Here is a 20,907-nt window from a genome sequence, read left to right as displayed (position 1 = left end):
CTAAACCTTTTATGTGATAAGGGCAACTAAACACCTTTTCTGTGATAAGGGCAACTAAACCTTTTATGTGATAAGGGCAACTAAAAACCTTTTATGTGATAAGGGCAACTAAAAACCTTTTCTGTGATAAGGGCAACTAAACCTTTTATGTGATAAGGGCAACTAAACACCTTTTCTGTGATAAGGGCAACTAAACCTTTTATGTGATAAGGGCAACTAAAAACCTTTTATGTGATAAGGGCAACTAAAAACCTTTTCTGTGATAAGGGCAACTAAAAACCTTTTCTGTGATAAGGGCAACTAAAAACCTTTTATGTGATAAGGGCAACTAAACCTTTTCTGTGATAAGGGCAACTAAAAACCTTTTCTGTGATAAGGGCAACTAAAAACCTTTTCTGTGATAAGGGCAACTAAAAACCTTTTCTGTGATAAGGGCAACTAAAAACCTTTTCTGTGATAAGGGCAACTAAACCTTTTATGTGATAAGGGCAACTAAACCTTTTATGTGATAAGGGCAACTAAAACCTTTTATGTGATAAGGGCAACTAAAACCTTTTATGTGATAAGGGCAACTAAAACCTTTTATGTGATAAGGGCAACTAAAACCTTTTCTGTGATAAGGGCAACTAAAACCTTTTCTGTGATAAAGGCAACTAAAAACCTTTTCTGTGATAAGGGCAACTAAAAACCTTTTCTGTGATAAGGGCAACTAAAAACCTTTTCTGTGATAAGGGCAATTGATACCTTTTATTTGATAAGGGCAATTGATTACCTTTTCTGTGATAAGGGCCACCAAATGTCTTCACTGAGATGAGGGCAACTGAATGCCTTTTCTGTGATAAGGGCAACCAAATGCCTTTTCTTACACCAATCAAATGAGGAACAATTCACAGGGGGTTTCTTTGAAGCCAGATTCACATTTGCATCCAAGCTACGGGACATCAAGAGTTACTGTCCTGTTTGCGTTAATTTGCAGCTTTTGGTGAAAATAAATATGTCATCATATGAAATATATTAGAATTCAAACTCAATATCGTATTTCTCAATTTTATTTCCTGCTAAGATAAGCACAAAACAATTATTGTTTTGTCAAGACTAATTCTGTGCGAAGTTCAGACATTTTAAAATTACTTGGCACATTTATAAACCACAGAGGTGTCTTAATTAGTAACCACCTCCTTTATCAAGGTACTGAATATGTATGAAACTAGTTCTGATAAATAAGAACGTCAGCACATTCGCCTTTTCACATTCAATCAATGGGGTATAACTCGACAATTAAATCAAAAGTTCCTTGAGCTGTGGCCAAGGTTAAGATTTTTTGCACTTCTTTTGCAGACAATTAAGGGGACTATCAATTTGAGGCCATAGTGATGGGCCTTCCTGTACATATGCATTCTGTCACTGGTAAAATGCATACACCGTTCCATGCACATATTTTGAATGGTTTCCAAACTATTGAAAAGTTTTTGTTTGCTGACACAAGAACACCGGGTGCCAATAACACCAAGCCTCTGACAGTAACTCGACCTTTTGCTACAAAAAAACATACAAAAAGGTCACTTTTCATAATATTTATTTAGGGTTTAAAACATTGGAAATTCTACTGAACAACCACACAATTAGTGAATAACAGTATTTACATGGTTTGAAAAACAGTGCAGTATTACACAAACTTGTTACTGTTTCAATATTTCCTGACCTGATCCGACTGTTTAGTTGAAAATTAAGTATTTATCCTTAACCTGAAATTCACGTTTAAATCACACTATTTAAGTGCATTTTTTATTGGCAGTACATGTTAACATAAGTCCTTTGACATTTTGCAATTATATAAAATAATACTAAATCAAAATCTGAAGTTTTGATGTAACGATGACCAATTTTACTGTTGATAGGTTCATAACGCTTCAAACAATCAAACTAAACTATATATGTAACAACAGACATCCACACTTATAACAACCTACAGCAGCAGAGAATTAGCCCTAAACACACCAAAAAGTAACTGGCTTAAAAAGATGCTAGCTTTAAATTGGTGACATGATTGATTTGGAAATAAATCATCCTTGCAGAATTAATCCACAGTCACCAGTTTGAGCTGAACATATTATTCAACGATTATGTCGTTCTTTGAAAGTCAGGCTGGAAGGGCGGTGGTTTGTAAACAGCAGGAGGCGGTACCCCAGCATAATCGCTATAAAGGTCTGTATGGGAAGGGGAGGGGATGTAAGGGACAACTCCCAACCCTGCTCCTCCCCCTGAGTACAGAGACGTTGGAATCACCACAGGGACTGGCTGCATCTCTTGGATAGGGTAAGACGGGGGCTGATGGTGATGTGGGGGGCTCTGAGTTGGGTATGATTGCCCTCCGCCGGGCTCTGTTGGCAGAATTCGTCCATGTCGGAGCCGTCTTTTCCGTGCCATGTACATGCAGCCAGCCACTGTGGCTGCTGTGACCGCGAATACTCCAGCTATAGTTACTGACAAAACAATGATCAACACAACAGTTTTGTCTTTATGTAGTACTGGTTTGGTGACTGGAAAGAAAATTAAAATGATTTAAATAAAGTATGTGAAGAAATAACACTATTATTTCTTATTAGATGCTTTAAATTCCTCTGAGTCCGCAACCCCTTATATCTATATGTTTATGTTTCGTTACCTGATATTTTAAAGCATGATTAATTTAGACAATGCTATTGTTGGAAATGATGCAAAGGGGCAGAAACAAAGCGCAAAGTGAAAGATATTACTTTTCAGGTATATTATAGATTGCTTTGAAGTACCAGATATAAATACATTGCAAACGAGACGGTTGTGTGACAGAAGCATGAATTGAATAGTATTTGACATTCTTGTATTTGGGATGCAATTCCTTGCTGACTACCATGCATCTAGATGGTGTTCTCCCTTTCATTGAGTATTATTCGAGCCCCTCTCCTATGACTGTTTATGAGTTCATTTAATTTCATTGACGCTTGTGTTAAAATCCCTCTCAACTGCATGCGTTTTGTGTAACAGTTCTTAACTAAAGAAACAAAGGCTCGATAGATGCATGAAAGAAACAAACAAATTAATGAATTATTATGTTTTACTCATTTAACATAAATAATAAAATAAACAAGACACCAAAACGACCTATCGAGTCTGTTGAAAGAGCCTTTGACACAGACATAATGCTCTTCCATGCTACACAGAATAACATAGAGTTGAACAATACATGGAATCTGCGACACTCCGCCTCATCATTGTGAACCTTCATGGCATTTTCTTTTTAAGACTTCTACAATGCATGTTCAAGATACAGCCTTGGTAAGATTCAGTCCAACTAGGCCTATCAACAGTATTCATTTTGACATTTAACCTCTAAATGTGACATTGCCACTTGAGGTACAGATCTTGGTCCTGTGTGACCCACTGCCTCATCATGGCAGGTTTTTAGCAACAAAACCTAAAATGCATGGTCAAAATACATCTCCGACAACGATCATTTCAATCTTTGACATCTAAAAATGTCCTTAAGTTTCATATTATCCTATCAGTACGTTTGAAGCTATGGTTCCGGACAAGAAGCCTCAGTATTAATGCATATTGTAAAAGCTAGAGGGAGATATAATTCAGCAATTCTTGAATGTTGGATTATTGTTCTTGCTTGCAATAATTGTACATATTGCTTTTTATCTATGCTTTTAGTTTCACTGAAAATCTATTCGTAGTTAACTGTTTATTCCTCGGACCAGCGTGTTACCAACAGATGGACCAGGGTGTTACCAACTGATGGACCAGGGTGTTACCAACAGATGGACCAGGGTGTTACCAACTGATGGACCAGGGTGTTACCAACTGATGGACCAGGGTGTTACCAACAGATGGACCAGGGTGTTACCAACAGATGGACCAGGGTGTTACCAACAGATGGACCAGGGTGTTACCAACTGATGGACCAGGGTGTTACCAACAGATGGACCAGGGTGTTACAAACAGATGGACCAGGGTGTTACCAACAGATGGACCAGGGTGTTACCAACAGATGGACCAGGGTGTTACCAGCTGATGGACCAGGGTGTTACCAGCTGATGGACCAGGGTGTTACCAACAGATGGACCAGGGTGTTACCAACATATGGACCAGGGTGTTACCAACAGATGGACCAGGGTGTTACCAACTGATGGACCAGGGTGTTACCAACAGATGGACCAGGGTGTTACCAACTGATGGACCAGGGTGTTACCAGCTGATGGACCAGGGTGTTACCAACTGATGGACCAGGGTGTTACCAGCTGATGGACCAGGGTGTTACCAACAGATGGACCAGGGTGTTACCAACTGATGGACCAGGGTGTTACCAACAGATGGACCAGGGTGTTACCAACTGATGGACCAGGGTGTTACCAACAGATGGACCAGGGTGTTACCAACAGATGGACCAGGGTGTTACCAACAGATGGACCAGGGTGTTACCAACAGATGGACCAGGGTGTTACCAACAGATGGACCAGGGTGTTACCAACAGATGGACCAGGGTGTTACCAACAGATGGACCAGGGTGTTACCAACAGATGGACCAGGGTGTTACCAACAGATGGACCAGGGTGTTACCAACAGATGGACCAGGGTGTTACCAACTGATGGACCAGGGTGTTACCAGCTGATGGACCAGGGTGTTACCAACTGATGGACCAGGGTGTTACCAGCTGATGGACCAGGGTGTTACCAACAGATGGACCAGGGTGTTACCAACGGATGGACCAGGGTGTTACCAACAGATGGACCAAGGTGTTACCAACAGATGGACCAGGGTGTTACCAACAGATGGACCAGGGAGTTACCAGCTGATGGACCAGGGTGTTACCAACAGATGGACCAGGGTGTTACCAGCTGATGGACCAGGGTGTTACCAACTGATGGACCAGGGTGTTACCAGCTGATGGACCAGGGTGTTACCAACAGATGGACCAGGGTGTTACCAACTGATGGACCAGGGTGTTACCAACTGATGGACCAGGGTGTTACCAACAGATGGACCAGGGTGTTACCAACTGATGGACCAGGGTGTTACCAACAGATGGACCAGGGTGTTACCAACAGATGGACCAGGGTGTTACCAACTGATGGACCAGGGTGTTACCAACAGATGGACCAGGGTGTTACCAACTGATGGACCAGGGTGTTACCAACAGATGGACCAGGGTGTTACCAACAGATGGACCAGGGTGTTACCAACAGATGGACCAGGGTGTTACCAACAGATGGACCAGGGTGTTACCAACAGATGGACCAGGGTGTTACCAACAGATGGACCAGGGTGTTACCAACTGATGGACCAGGGTGTTACCAACAGATGGACCAGGGTGTTACCAACAGATGGACCAGGGTGTTACCAACAGATGGACCAGGGTGTTACCAACTGATGGACCAGGGTGTTACCAACTGATGGACCAGGGTGTTACCAGCTGATGGACCAGGGTGTTACCAACTGATGGACCAGGGTGTTACCAACAGATGGACCAGGGTGTTACCAACAGATGGACCAGGGTGTTACCAACAGATGGACCAGGGTGTTACCAACTGATGGACCAGGGTGTTACCAGCTGATGGACCAGGGTGTTACCAACAGATGGACCAGGGTGTTACCAACAGATGGACCAGGGTGTTACCAACAGATGGACCAGGGTGTTACCAACAGATGGACCAGGGTGTTACCAACAGATGGACCAGGGTGTTACCAACAGATGGACCAGGGTGTTACCAACAGATGGACCAGGGTGTTACCAACAGATGGACCAGGGTGTTACCAACAGATGGACCAGGGTGTTACCAACAGATGGACCAGGGTGTTACCAACAGATGGACCAGGGTGTTACCAACAGATGGACCAGGGTGTTACCAACTGATGGACCAGGGTGTTACCAACAGATGGACCAGGGTGTTACCAACTGATGGACCAGGGTGTTACCAACTGATGGACCAGGGTGTTACCAACTGATGGACCAGGGTGTTACCAACAGATGGACCAGGGTGTTACCAACAGATGGACCAGGGTGTTACCAACAGATGGACCAGGGTGTTACCAACAGATGGACCAGGGTGTTACCAACAGATGGACCAGGGTGTTACCAACAGATGGACCAGGGTGTTACCAACAGATGGACCAGGGTGTTACCAACAGATGGACCAGGGTGTTACCAACAGATGGACCAGGGTGTTACCAACTGATGGACCAGGGTGTTACCAACAGATGGACCAGGGTGTTACCAACTGATGGACCAGGGTGTTACCAACAGATGGACCAGGGTGTTACCAACAGATGGACCAGGGTGTTACCAACAGATGGACCAGGGTGTTACCAACAGATGGACCAGGGTGTTACCAACAGATGGACCAGGGTGTTACCAACAGATGGACCAGGGTGTTACCAACTGATGGACCAGGGTGTTACCAACAGATGGACCAGGGTGTTACCAACTGATGGACCAGGGTGTTACCAGCTGATGGACCAGGGTGTTACCAACAGATGGACCAGGGTGTTACCAACAGATGGACCAGGGTGTTACCAACAGATGGACCAGGGTGTTACCAACAGATGGACCAGGGTGTTACCAACTAATGGACCAGGGTGTTACCAACAGATGGACCAGGGTGTTACCAACTGATGGACCAGGGTGTTACCAACAGATGGACCAGGGTGTTACCAACAGATGGACCAGGGTGTTACCAACAGATGGACCAGGGTGTAACCAACAGATGGGCCAGGGTGTTACCAACAGATGGACCAGGGTGTTACCAACAGATGGGCCAGGGTGTTACCAACAGATGGACCAGGGTGTTACCAACAGATGGACCAGGGTGTTACCAACTGATGGACCAGGGTGTTACCAACTGATGGACCAGGGTGTTACCAACAGATGGACCAGGGTGTTACCAACTGATGGACCAGGGTGTTACCAACTGATGGACCAGGGTGTTACCAACTGATGGACCAGGGTGTTACCAACTGATGGACCAGGGTGTTACCAACAGATGGACCAGGGTGTTACCAACTGATGGACCAGGGTGTTACCAACGGATGGACCAGGGTGTTACCAACTGATGGACCAGGGTGTTACCAACGGATGGACCAGGGTGTTACCAACTGATGGACCAGGGTGTTACCAACGGATGGACCAGGGTGTTACCAACAGATGGACCAGGGTGTTACCAACAGATGGACCAGGGTGTTACCAACAGATGGACCAGGGTGTTACCAACGGATGGTCCAACTGACAAGGCTGCATAATAAAACCTTGATTATCATGAGTTCTAAAGATTCAGACTTAATAATCCTAATTCTAATTGTTTAATATCATATAAACAATATTGTACTTGATTTATATATGTAAATAGATATTTATGCCCCCACAAAGTGGCGGCATATAGGGTTGCCCTTGTCCGTACGTACGTCTGTCTGTCTGTACGTACGTACGTCCCGAAGATTGTTTCCGATCTAATTCTTGAAAACCGTTTGTCCAATCCTCACCAAACTTTAAACACATGTTTGTGACCATAATATCTTGATCAAGTTCGATAGTCATGGAAATCGCTTTAGTCATTTAGGAGTTACGGCCCTTTTTTGCCAAAAATACTTCAAAAATATATGTTTCCAATCTAATTCTTGAAAACTGTTTGTCCAATCCTCACCAAACTTTAAACACATGTTTGTGACCATAATATCTTGATCAAGTTCGATAGTCATGGATATCGCTTTAGTCATTTAGGAGTTACGGCCCTTTTTTGCCAAAAATACTTCAAAAATATATGTTTCCAATCTAATTCTTGAAAAGTATGTGTCCAATGTGGATCCAACAAGTTTTTTCCTGCCTGAATGGCGCCATATAACCTATACAGTCTTGCGATGCCGTAAAACCCAACTCAACTCAACTTATCCTATATGTGCAGATTATCCTGAATAATCATTATGGCTTATTTTCTGTGACAAAAAATCGAAGTGGGGGCATCCGTGTCCTATGGACACATTTCTAGTTTATATGTATATAGATATTTTACTAGCTATTCCAGAGTATACTCACATGAATATTGGATAGAAAATGCTCGTTCTGATGACAAGGAATGTTCTGAAAAAAGTTAAAAACCTAATATACCTGTTTTGTCTATCAGAATCCTTCACCTCAGATCATGACATTTTAAAACCTGGATAAAAGATTTGACAATCTTAAAGATCATATTTGAACTATTATTTGAACCAGATTGAATAATATTGATAAACAATCAATACTTTTATATCATGGGCATACTAAGAATTCATGTTTATGTCATTCCCTACCACTATTGCATTATTGTCAAACAAACTGGGCATTTATTGGTCTGTTTGTCTTTCCGATTTGCTTTTATTGCTGCATAAACAGGCTTAATGGATATTTAAAAAAAGCTATTTGGCACATCCTACCTGCTAGGAAAGCAGTAGGGAGTTGTTCTGAGTTGAACTGTATGACTGCTATGTGTCCAGGAGGTACAGTGTACAGCTCCCCAATTGTACCTCCGCAAAAATAGGTTGCCGGTGCATCATACTGTGGGCAGGATCCTACAACATAGAAATAACTTTATTCTAGATTATCTAGTGAACTAGAATTCATCGCAATAAATCTGTCACCAGATTGGAGCACCCTGTTTTTTCTTTTTTTTCTTTTCAAGTTTGACAATTCAAGAACTATCTGGAAGGAATCGTGTGATTGGTCCATTTATCAAACTTCGATGTGATATTACGACGATAAACGGTGTGTCCGAGTTTAGTAAACATTCTATGAGAAATGCTGTTCTTAGATGTTGGACTCTGCAGACCAGGACAAAATGATCCCTATATATTTGCCATGCTTCACAGGCAACATAAATTACCAACAAAAACAACAATAGTGCGGACATGATCCTTTCAATTATAAGTGACAGATACGACTGCAAATGGCAAATGTTCTCAAAATCAGTAACCTATGTGCATAGAAGCATTACATTGCCCTTCTATCGGCAAATACTCTAAAAGCACTCTAAAATAAAGCTGTGTTCCTTCAACATAAAAACAGCATGTCTCTGTATGTGGCAAATGCATTCAAAGTCATCTTATTGTTCATGTCCTACAACTTGGAAGCAACACCTATCACTGCATCTGATAAAGTTTTTGTTCACGACAAGTGGCGGTGGTAGTGACCTGTTCATCAATGTGTTGAGTAGTTGGTCGTAAACAGTAGGTTACAGACTAGTTTCTTGAACAGTATTTAGTGATTAAAACATACCGACTTTGCCAATGAAAATGCTAACATTTTCGGCAACGCAGTTGGGAGAATTAATTAGCTCATTCTTCTGTACAGTAAAAGTGATCATCATATCTTTATCATCAGACTTAAAATACCAGCCACTTTTGACAGCACTGCAAATTGAAAAAAGAAATTAAGTCATAAACATACCATAACTTCTCTTCAAATGAAGAAATGGTTTGTTATGTGAAACAATTATTTGTTTGCGTGTTATATTGCTATTTACACTAATAACATATACACATCTAATTTTGAAAACGAAACTGAACCCATATGCTGACCAGTATATACTGCTACACTCTATATCGTTGCCCTAGTGCAAGAACTGTAAATAGCAATAGAAGCAGTTATTGAGTTCTGGCATCAAGGTGACGATATGAAGTGAGTGTCATGATTACAAGAGAGGTTGTACATTTAGTAGTTAAACTTTATGACTTAAATCTTGGGAATCTTACTTATGTTTGCAATAATACAGTTCACTGGCAATCAATTTAAACTTAGATCAATAAATACAACTCTAAAACACTACATTTAATTAATGATATAATTCAAAAATTTACGAACAACTTCAACTGATAAACAGCCATACATCCGAGGTTGTTTTCGATTAAAATGGTCGAGGAGACTCGAATGATTATGTGCTATGCTACATAATTAAACATTGACAAAGTTAATGATAATACTTTGGGACAGTGAAGTTCCTAATGTAAAGAAAATTCACTTAAATATTGATTCAACCATAGTATTGTTCACAGATAGCAATATGGTATGACGTCGTTGTGGTGCAAGTTTGTGTTGGTACAAATTCTCCTGAACCCACTGTTCTTGATACAATAAAATGTTTTTTCATTATATTCTATTTTGAAAAGTGTTCCAATCATGACTGACATTTCAGTTTCTGAACCACAATTATAGCTATTTCAAGAGCTTTAGGAAACAGAAAAGCTAAAACTAAAAATGATTGAAAAATGTTTGAAAATTACCTGTTGATTGTTGATTTTGAAGAGATGTTTCCATTTTTATCACTGACCAGTTCGTGGAAGGAGGGCAACTGTAAACAACCTTTTAAAACATTCACTTTTAGTAAGCAGAAAACAAGAGAATCAAATAAAACAAGCATTTTTATTAACAACCCAACTCTATTTAAGATAATAGCACCACAAGCAAGTGTCAATGCTACTAAATCCATGTTTGTTTTTTGGTCAGTAGGCATAACTTTGTAAAAAGATTAGCTAGAGTTATTGGAGTCTATTATTCTAACAATGATATTCATATGCCTATTGGTATTGCATAAATGTGTACCAAGCTTTATAAAACAATCATTTGTTTTGTGTTATAGCAGAAGGCTGCTGCCAACAATGCTATGACAATACATCCAGAATCACTCGGACAAGCTGAATGACCCAACTCGAGTACCTGCAATGTTAGACGAAGTATATTCACTGAAGTTGATGACCGCACAAAATCCCTCGGTGTACTCAATATTATTCCCGCATCTGAACTCCACGTATAGGGAACTTTTAAGGGAGATAACCTCAATGTGTACCGCCGAAACCCTGTCACGACAAGCGTGTAGCAGTCTCTTGCCATCAGAATCATCCCCTACAACATGAGATGAGTTCATGTTGATAATTAATAAATGTTTTTCTTGCATTTGTCAGTTTTTGTTTTATTTCTTTATTAAGGAAAGGGACCCAAGCCCTCTCTCTAATCTGTGTAAACTATTGCATGTAATTTCCTATCAACAACTTACACTCAACAAGTAATAAATAACACTCTAACCTAAAACCAAAAGCTCAAAATTCCTTTAAATAATATATTGATAAAGTATAAGATCTAGAATATTATTTTTTCTAAGAAGCACTGATGTATTTACCATGGGTGTATACAGTAATGAAGTCATTGGTACAGTTTGGTGTCGACTTCATATCCAAGTAGGTGATCACCAGCTGAACTTGTTTTCCAGACTTTGAATGTATGTTAAAACTGCCTATTCCTGATGATGTGCTGAAATTGAAACTTTCTTTGATGTTACCGATGATGAGAATAAACATGTTTGGATGGAACAAGCCAGAAAGAGTATGCTAACTGAATCCTCCATCAAATGGTTTATAAGATAGTTTAGCAAATTACTATTGAATAGTGGTCATTTCTTTATTGTTTTAATTGTTGCATCATAGCGCTATTTTTGGAATTTTTACTCAGCATACTTATTCATGTAATACAATATAAAGAAATTTGTTTTTCATAATCATCTATTTTGTCTAGGGATGCAAACGAATGGCAAGATTGATATTCGAATATTCGGTAATTCTTTCGAACAAATATTGGATTACCAAAATACATCTTTTAAAAGTTGTAGTAAACTTTTATAATATTCTCTAAAGTAATAGCCGGGGCATTTTAGCTCTACTTTGTCGTAACAACTACGCGTGGCGGACCCTGAATTTCACCAAATGAGCCTCTTAAATTCTTCATTTCAGAAAGACAAAAAGTAATACTTAATGAACAAAGAAAAATAAACAAAAACTTTTTAATTAATATTCCTCTGCCTTCATATTTGTAAACAACGTGAACCTAGTTGGATTTCTGGTCAATTGGCGTTATGCGCCAATGGAGAGTTTCCGTAGGACGAGCAACCTCGTTCTGGGATTGACCTCTACTATATAAACTACGGAAAAACTAAACCAACTTGGGAACTAGTTTATTTCAGAAATTCTTAATTGGTAGAAGCAAAAAATTGGATTTTTTTCTGTCACTTGTCTTTTTCTGTCACTCCACGTGATTTCACAATAAGCCAGTTATATTATTGTAAAAACACGGGGACTTTTTATGGTACCCGACGATATGTCCCTAAATGATACATGACGCATGTTTGGTGTATTGTCATCACATTCACACCTCTGGCATTATGGGCCAATCGTTGTTAAAACAAGACAAACGAATCTTTAACACAACAACATAGTTGTAGGCAAAATATTTATTTATTATAATTATTCAACAAAAAAACCATCGAATATTCGAATACCGATTTTGACATTCGAATACCAAACATTTGATCGAATATTCGAATATTCGTTTGCATCCCTAATTTTGTCACATGCTTTAGGCATTGTACAGGAACATGCCTGACCTTTACCCATGTTGTACGCAACCTATATGACCTTAACATATCAGCTAGTCTCTGAGATAATATACTGACCTTTTCCGCCACAGTTTGATCTGTTCTAATTCATGAGTGGCCTCAAACTCAAGGCCCAGCATCCCACCTTTCACCACAAAGTCTGCAAAATAAAAATTTCACATATAACTTTTTGGGCAGTATGTAAATCCCCCCCCCCCCCAGCTCATGCCCACTCTGTCCTCCAGTCTGCTCTCTATAAAGATTCCACTACATAACTCCTCAATTAGAGGTCACATATTCTTAAGCCATTCTTCCTGTCTAATCCATAATTCCTCAACCGATGTAGAAACATTTTCATAATTACTCGGCACATTTGTTAAGCACATTCAGCCAAAGTTAAAGCATGTGCTCCAACTACCCTCATGGACAAGGTCACCCATAGAGATCAAAGGCCAGAGTTTTTGTTATTTCATGTCTGCTCTGTAACTGTTCAACCAAAAGAATTCAAAATATCTTAATTAAATGTTTCACCCCATTCAGCTGACGAGCATCTTCGAGTTCAAGGTAACACTTAAGGGTAAAATGTCAGATAGTCCTTTTACATGTACACTCCATTACATCTTAACTGATGGAATGACTTCCACATTACTTGGCACTTTTGTTTAGCACATCAAGCCGAAGAGCAGAGCAAATGTTGTAGCCACCGAACTTCAATGGAATGTCAAACTTACTCACACTTGGGGTAAAAAAATGGCTATTTTCCATATTTACATAGAATGATTTACAAATAAGTTGGTATATATGCTCTCACAAAATGAAGCAATGTTTAAGTATGTCCACCACCAGCTTCTTTTCCTTTTATGATACATAAACAACATTCAAACCAAGTAATCTTTTGCAATTTGCACTTTCCTTTTGAAATGTTTGTGTCTGCTCTTACTCTGCAAACGATATCAACGATTTCAAATAACTTGGCACAAACCCACCGTAGTCATTGAACTTAAGTGTTGATTTTTCTGTTTGCCACCAACTTATGTGTAAATGTTTGTCTGTACATACAAAATATATCAAACAATAAAGCTCTACCATCATAAGTTCAAATACTCGCCATCATAAAGAGCTGCATAAGGTTTCAGAGCCACTCCTCGAGCAGCAAATCCTCGATACTCCTCGTCATTTCCATCGGTCAAAAACCGGATATCAACGCCCTTTTTGAAGATATGATACCCGGGCAAGCTCCCATAATCCCCTCTGTAGGTACCGTAGTTGTTGTCAGTATAATCTGAAAGTGTACTATAAAATGAATAAAATCCCTCTAATGATTAAATTCCAGTATAGTACAATTCCATTTCACACCTTTCGATCAATTCAACAAATATCTACACTAGATCATTTACTAAGGTATTTAAGTATATGCATCTAAAAAAAAGAATACATGTATCAGGTTTGACCTTGACCTTATTGGCTTAAAAATGCTTTTTTTAAAATGGTTTTGCAGCCAATAAATGTGTTTTTCAATATGATAGACATTTTGTTAAATGACATTCCATATTCCCGTTTAGACAAACAAAATGTGTTTATCTTATATTATACAAGGTGCAAAAGAAAATTCATCTTATCTTTCTTCAAGCAATAGTTTATGTTACAATTTAAAAGTAAACAATTGTGCTGAATAACTGAAATATTTGCATAAATGATATGGGTAGAGACTTCGCTGCAATAATGCTTGTTAAGGATTCTATTTAACATGAATATGTTACCGCATCCATGAGTCTGCCAAAAAAAATAATTACAAATATACTCTTTCGCATCTATTAATACAGACTAGGACAGAGCCAAGACACCTTAGGGCTCCACTGAAGACAGACTACTGACTGACCCAGCTATCACACAGACTACTGGGGAATCAATTTATATCCTTTTTTTTATTTACACTCCGACATAACAATCTGAATTTCACTAGGAGGTCATATTCTGGTGACCTTTTTCCTAAGCTAATCAAGTCTTCTTCTGCTTTAGTCATAAACTGGGATTGACAGTTAAATTTAGCCAATATCTTTCTAGAAATATGTTAGAGTTCATTTCAGAAAATGGAGCGAGCGCAACGAGGTGGCAGGCCGAGAAAGCTCGCACCATCTTCTGTAGAACGCCAAATTGAACTCATTTACTTATTACTTATTTGGTGTGTGCACTTATTTGAACCTCTTGCTCGGACCTCATTGTAGTAAGTCATGTGGTATTTTGGCATTAAAGTTAAATCGCCAAGGTACTTTTCGTTAAATATAAACAAAGATTTTGATTATTATAATTACCTTGGTACATTTGCATAGTACAGTTACTGGGATGACATCGTTTATTATGACATTCATAATGGTGTTATGCTCTTTTCAATCATGCTATTCTGATCTCTTTCTGCATAAGAATGAATTTCAACAAAAAAATGGTACTGAATTGTGCTTGCGTGGTTGCATATAAGAAAGAAAATAAAAGAATAAGAAGAACTTACGTAAATGCCTTATTTTTACTTGAATGTTGTCACATAAATATTTTAAATGTGTACTGAATAGTTGCTAGTACGATTCGATAGCTGACAACATCTCTATTTTATATTTGGGTTCATGTGGTAAGCTTCGACTGTCTGCCTTAGCTGTAATTCATAGTTACTTTGCGCAAGTGCAAAGGAAACAGCGAACAAGGGAAAATAGCTGGTTGCACCAAATCATGTAGGCCGACAAAATACTATCTACGAAATTGAATGTTTGTATTTATCGTCAAATCTGCTCTACATAAAATGGAGCTACATCAAATGGGGTAAATCCTCGATTGTCATTTGCCCACAAATATGTGCCAAACACCAAATTCGTCTCTGAAATTTAGCTTTATAGATTTTTGCAAACTTTTCCACACTTAATTGCCAGAATAGCTTAACACGAGAGAAAACTACCTTAGAACAACTGAAACTGTGAACCGTATGTTCAAATCTCACCAGCGTTCTTTTTTTGGTGTTAATATATATCTAAATAAATTATTGAAACTAAATCTTCATCAGTCAATTAAAGCTGCACAGTAAGTCTCACAGATTGAATGTTTTGACAACTTTTTTTTTATTTTTTGTCATGGAACTAGCAGTTTTTTATGTAAATATCTGAAAACCAGTGATAAATGATTGATGACAAATACTGCGAAAATGGTTTAATATACGGGAATGTACTGAAACCCCTACATCCAACGTGTACGGTAAGTGTACGGGATGTTGAATATATGGGTGTGTTCGGACCCGTATATTCATAAACCCGCACATCTTGAGTATACAGGATGTACAGGCGTGTACTAGCCCGTTAATCCGTGTTTTAACCCATAAACTCTTTCTATAGACCAAGTTTGGTCAAGATATGTCAACCCTTACTAAAGTTATTCAGTTTCAACCGTTTTTCTACATTTAGTAACAGTCACCTTGACCTTGACCCTAGGGACCCCAAACGCAATCCCGTGAAAGGTATCTATAAACTCTTCCTATAGACCAAGTTTAGTCCAGATATGTCATCCCTAACTAAAGTTATTCATTTTCAACTGTTTTTCTTTTTTAGTAACAGTGACCTTGACTTTGACCCTAGGGACCCTAAACGCAATCCCATGAAAGGTACCCATAAACTCTTTCTATAGACCAAGTTTGGTCAAGATATGTCAACCCTTACTAAAGTTATTCAGTTTCATAGGTGAGTTTGACGCCGCCCGGCCGCCCGCTATGTGAAAACCTGGTTAAAAATGAATTCTGTAATCAATTTAGGTCTTTGGGTGTTTAATTTGATAGCATATATGATATGAACGACATTTATACCATTGACTTAAAAAAATCACTGTTATGAAAAAAAACAGAAAGGTGACAGTAAAAATCACCTTTGTAGAAAATTTAATGCTTTAATGGGTTTTGACAGCTTTTGATGAAATTAACAAGAGTGACACTCACAAAATACGCCCATCAATAATTTCTTGGATTCTAAGACAACTTACTGTCACATTGGCCCTTTGAGAAGCAAGCTTTTCAAGAAGCAAATGATTTGGCACAATATGGCATTAACAGTAGAAAAAAAATATTTTAATTCGAGGGTTTCGAGTCAAAAGGTGCTAAAATGTCTATAATTTTCATAGGCACATTCTTGGTAAAGATTTTATAGCTACAAACATTTTCAGCAAGTTTGGTGAAGGTCAGATGAGAATTGTTCAAGTTAGAGAGTAGACAAAGCTTAAATGGCAAGGGCAGTAATCCTGAAGTGCTTCGGGGCATTTGGCTGATTATCATACTTGACCGATTTATTTTACCAACAAATATTTTCAGCAAGTTTGGTGAAGATCAGATGATAACTGTTCAAATTAGACAGTGGACAAAGCAAAAATGGCAAATTTTGACCAATTCAAGGGCCATAATCCTGAAGAGCCTGGCTGGTTATAGAACTTTGCCAAGAATATATACCAACAAACATTTATAGTAGCAAGCTTGGTGAAATTCGGATAAAAAGTGTTCAAGTTTGAGAGTAGACAAAGCTAAAATGGCCAATTTTGATAAATTCAGGGGGCCGTAACTCTGGAGTGCCTAAAGCGATTAGGCTGGTTATCGAACTTGACCTAGATATTTCACCAACAAACACTTTCATGAAGTTTGGTGGAAATTGGATGAGAAATGTTCAAGTTAGAGAGCGGACAAAGCTAAAATGGACAATTTTGACAAATTCAGGGGGCCATAACTCTGGAGTGCCTAAAGCAATTTGGCTGGTTATTGAACTTGACCGAGATATTTCACCAACAAACACTTTCATGACGTTAGGTGGAAATTGGATGAGAAATGATCAAGTTTGAGAGTAGACAAAGCTAAAATGGCCAATTTTGATAAATTCAGGGGGCCATAACTCTGGAGTGCCTAAAGCGATTTGGCTGGTTATCGAACTTGACCTAAATATTTCACCAACAAACACTTTCATGAAGTTTGGTGGAAATTGGATGAGAAATGTTCAAGTTAGAGAGCGGACAACATTGTGGAGCCGCCCGCCCGCCGCCCGCCCGCCATGGGTGTTCCCATAATACGGCCATCGTAAGATGGGCGTATAAAAAGCGGTCTGAATGATAACAAATAAATAAATTGGACAGTACTGAGTAGATTGACTAACAACTAGTACTTATACTGTTTTGATGGATGAACGGCACTGTACATCTCCGTATATCTTGAGTGTACGGGCATGTACAGTCTCCGTACATGTTGAAAATACGGGAATTTATGCTCTTCCGTGCACTTTGAGAGTACGGGATTATACTATTCCCATACACGATGAATATACGGGCATGTACAATTTCCGGACAAACATGTATGGTCTCCGTACTAAACATGTATGGTCTCTGTACATGTTGAGTGTACCAGAATTTATGCTCTTCCGTACACTTTGAGAGTATGGGAATGGTATAATCACAGTGAATATACGGGCGTGATCATTTCCCGTATATTATTGATGTACGGAAATGTACAAATTCCAGTACAAGCTGAGTGTACAGAAAAGTTACAATTCCTGTACACTATGGATATAAGTAAGAGTCACGTTTTGTAGAAATTGTAAATGCTTTTTGGGGTTTTAACAGCCTTCGATTAAATTAAAGCGACATCTTTATGATACAAAATAATAAGATTTGACAATGCTGAGTGGTGTTACATTGGACAGCATATATGATATGATCAACATTTATTACATATACCATTGACTTTCGTTTTTCTGTGTTTCGCAGATGAACAGGAGACGCGTTTTGTAGAAACATTAACGCTTTTATGTGTTTTAACAGCCTTTGAAGAAATTACAATCACATCTTTATGATACAAAATAATTAAATTCCACAATGCTTGGTGGATATATTCACGGCTAGGGCTCGGGAATGTTTAGTTTCCCGTACATGATGAATATACTGGCGTGTACAAATGCCGTATATTATGGATGTACAGAAATATACAAGTAACATTAACCTAACAAAATGGAAACACGGACATTTGTGTTTCTCGTACATGCTCGGGAAGGTTTAGTTACCCCGTATATAATGAAAATACCCATCGTGCATATACGGTATGAGGGGAGGGGTTAACTCCTAAAACTTAGGACTTATATTTATATATATATATATCTATATATATATATATATATATATATATATATATATATATATATATATATATATATATATAAACACATAAAGCTGTATCACTTTAATAAATCGTAGGAATTACCTAAAACATTTTTCAGATAAGTCCACAGATGACTGTTTCAATTTATGGGTGAACAAAGAAATGGGGTGCATAAATAATATATGTTGTTTTTATATTGAAAGGTGGCACCATATATATTTAAGTGTCAGCACTGTCTTTTTCTCGGGTACTTTTATAGCCTTTCCAATTAGAGCATGTCGCGCAGAGATCATTTGTTATCATAACCACATGGCCAGTGGGTCATAAATCTACGAAACACAAATTATTAAAATTATTAATTAATTTCATCAACAAACTGCGGAAAATATTATTATCATATTATAAATAAATAAAATAAAAAATAAATAAAAAATAATAATAAATTAATAAATAAATAAATGAATGAATGAATGAATGAATGAATGAATGAATGAATGAATGAATGAATGAATGAATGAATGAATGAATGAATGAATGAATGAATGAATGAATGAATGAATGAATGAATGAATGAATGAATGAATAAATAAATAAATAAATAAATAAATAAATAAATAAATAAATAAATAAATAAATAAATAAATAAATAAATAAATATCCAGCACGTTTATCTCACTTTTAATTGTATTCAAACAATATTATATTTATTGTGACATCTGCTTTGATGAATGCTGATAAAATAAGATGATACCTCAGATTAGGCGTCAAAAGAGACCGATTACCGTACTAATTAAAAACAACAAAAATATTCTCTTCTTTCGCATGTTATTTAAATTGCATTAAGTTCTAATTTTTAAGAAGCCAGAATTGTTTTTATTCTAATTTTATTTAAAATGGCTCTAATTGTTAGCTTAATTACTTCATAATTTGATCCTATTATGACCTTCCTTTTCATTGAAAGCAGTTAACCCTAATCCTCCCATTGGTATGAGGGAGTTGAAATAAAGATGCCCTCTAAAGGGACTGTACACCAGATTGGCACCAAAAAAAGTTTTTTCCTGAAACGAATCTCAGGACAATTATTTAATAAAATGTTTTACACTTCGATATCATAATTGTAAAAAAAATACCAAAATGAAAAAAAAAATCGAGTCGGACACCGGGTTTGAACCGGTGTCGCCAAAATTGCAATCCAGTGTTGTATCCACTGTGCTACCAAAGCTTTCCCTAAACATAACATTGTTAAACTATAATGCACTTTTGTAAAAGGTTTAATTATATTTACATAGTAATAATAAGATTAGCTACCATTGGAAGAATATGTGATCATGTCGCAGCAATGTTCGGTGTGAATGTGAAGAAAATAGCCAAGGATAAACGACTCCATTTCCCCTTTCACATTCCAAATATTGATGAGGTTGCTTAAAAAAAAACAAAAAAAACTTTAACAAATATAATTATGCATACTTTTTTTCTCTTTCCTTGGCCTGTACAGGGGTATCTGAGGATAATAAGGCCTGAGCCACAGGCTTTCTACTGCCTCTACCAAAAAAACTAGGGAAAAAGTAGGGCATTTTTTACCAAAAAGTAGGGCAAAGTAGGGATTTCTGATGTTAAAAAGTAGGGATAAAGTAGGAATTTCTTACCGTTTTAGTTAAGACTTACCATCACCAAGACCACATCAGGCTGTGTGTATCTTCAGTTCAGTCCATGCTTGAAAGACAGGCACCTGAAATTGTTTTTTTATTTCTCTTTAAATACAAGTGCACCAATACAAAATGTTATTTACAATGATAAGGACAAATATAATCAGCAAAACAAACATACAATGAGTATATCTAGCACATAGTTTTAAAAACATTCACATTAGTAAGGCGAGAGCTACTAGATCCTAGTCTATTACATAGTCAAGGTAAATGTAAACAAGCTGTGAATACCAACACCAGGATGAACAGGACTGCATGTTAATGTATGAGCTACATGTACATGTAGGTTAAACTGATGTATATTCATGTTAATATGTTGCATAAAATTATAATATATTGCAAGGGCAATGGTTATGTCAAACATGCCACAGTGTAGTATTTAAAGGAACAATCTAACTACAACAAGAGGTACAAGTAGGTTACATGTATGCATGCTTCAGTACACTGCCAAATGTTAATGTTAAGTGTTACATGAACATATACATACAATTTGTGATTTATTTGCTTGAGTTGTGTCCCTTTTCTTTCTGTGAGTAGCTTGCAATCAATTTACTCTTTTTACATTCAATGTCATTTCTTTGACTTCTACGAGCCTCCAATGCACCAGTGGCTTTC

General features: G+C 37.9%; 1 protein-coding gene across 1 annotated transcript; it reads right to left on the bottom strand.

Moving 5' to 3' along the window:
• Positions 1–1,569: 1,569 nt before the first annotated feature.
• On the bottom strand, positions 1,570–19,994 carry LOC128228408 (uncharacterized). The gene is made up of 10 exons (XM_052939711.1): positions 19,895–19,994; positions 13,538–13,711; positions 12,508–12,589; positions 11,182–11,312; positions 10,722–10,907; positions 10,289–10,367; positions 9,285–9,418; positions 8,447–8,581; positions 8,070–8,114; positions 1,570–2,540 (listed from the first exon to the last, which is right to left on the bottom strand). The coding sequence occupies exons 1-10, from the start codon at positions 19,971–19,973 to the stop codon at positions 2,122–2,124; spliced, it is 1,464 nt and encodes a 487-aa protein (XP_052795671.1). The 5' UTR covers positions 19,974–19,994; the 3' UTR covers positions 1,570–2,121.
• Between the last annotated feature and the right edge of the window lie 913 nt (positions 19,995–20,907).

Source organism: Mya arenaria, chromosome 3, assembly GCF_026914265.1.
Source record: "Mya arenaria isolate MELC-2E11 chromosome 3, ASM2691426v1".
Classification (NCBI taxonomy): domain Eukaryota; kingdom Metazoa; phylum Mollusca; class Bivalvia; order Myida; family Myidae; genus Mya; species Mya arenaria.
This window is presented reverse-complemented; position numbering and strand designations above follow the sequence as displayed.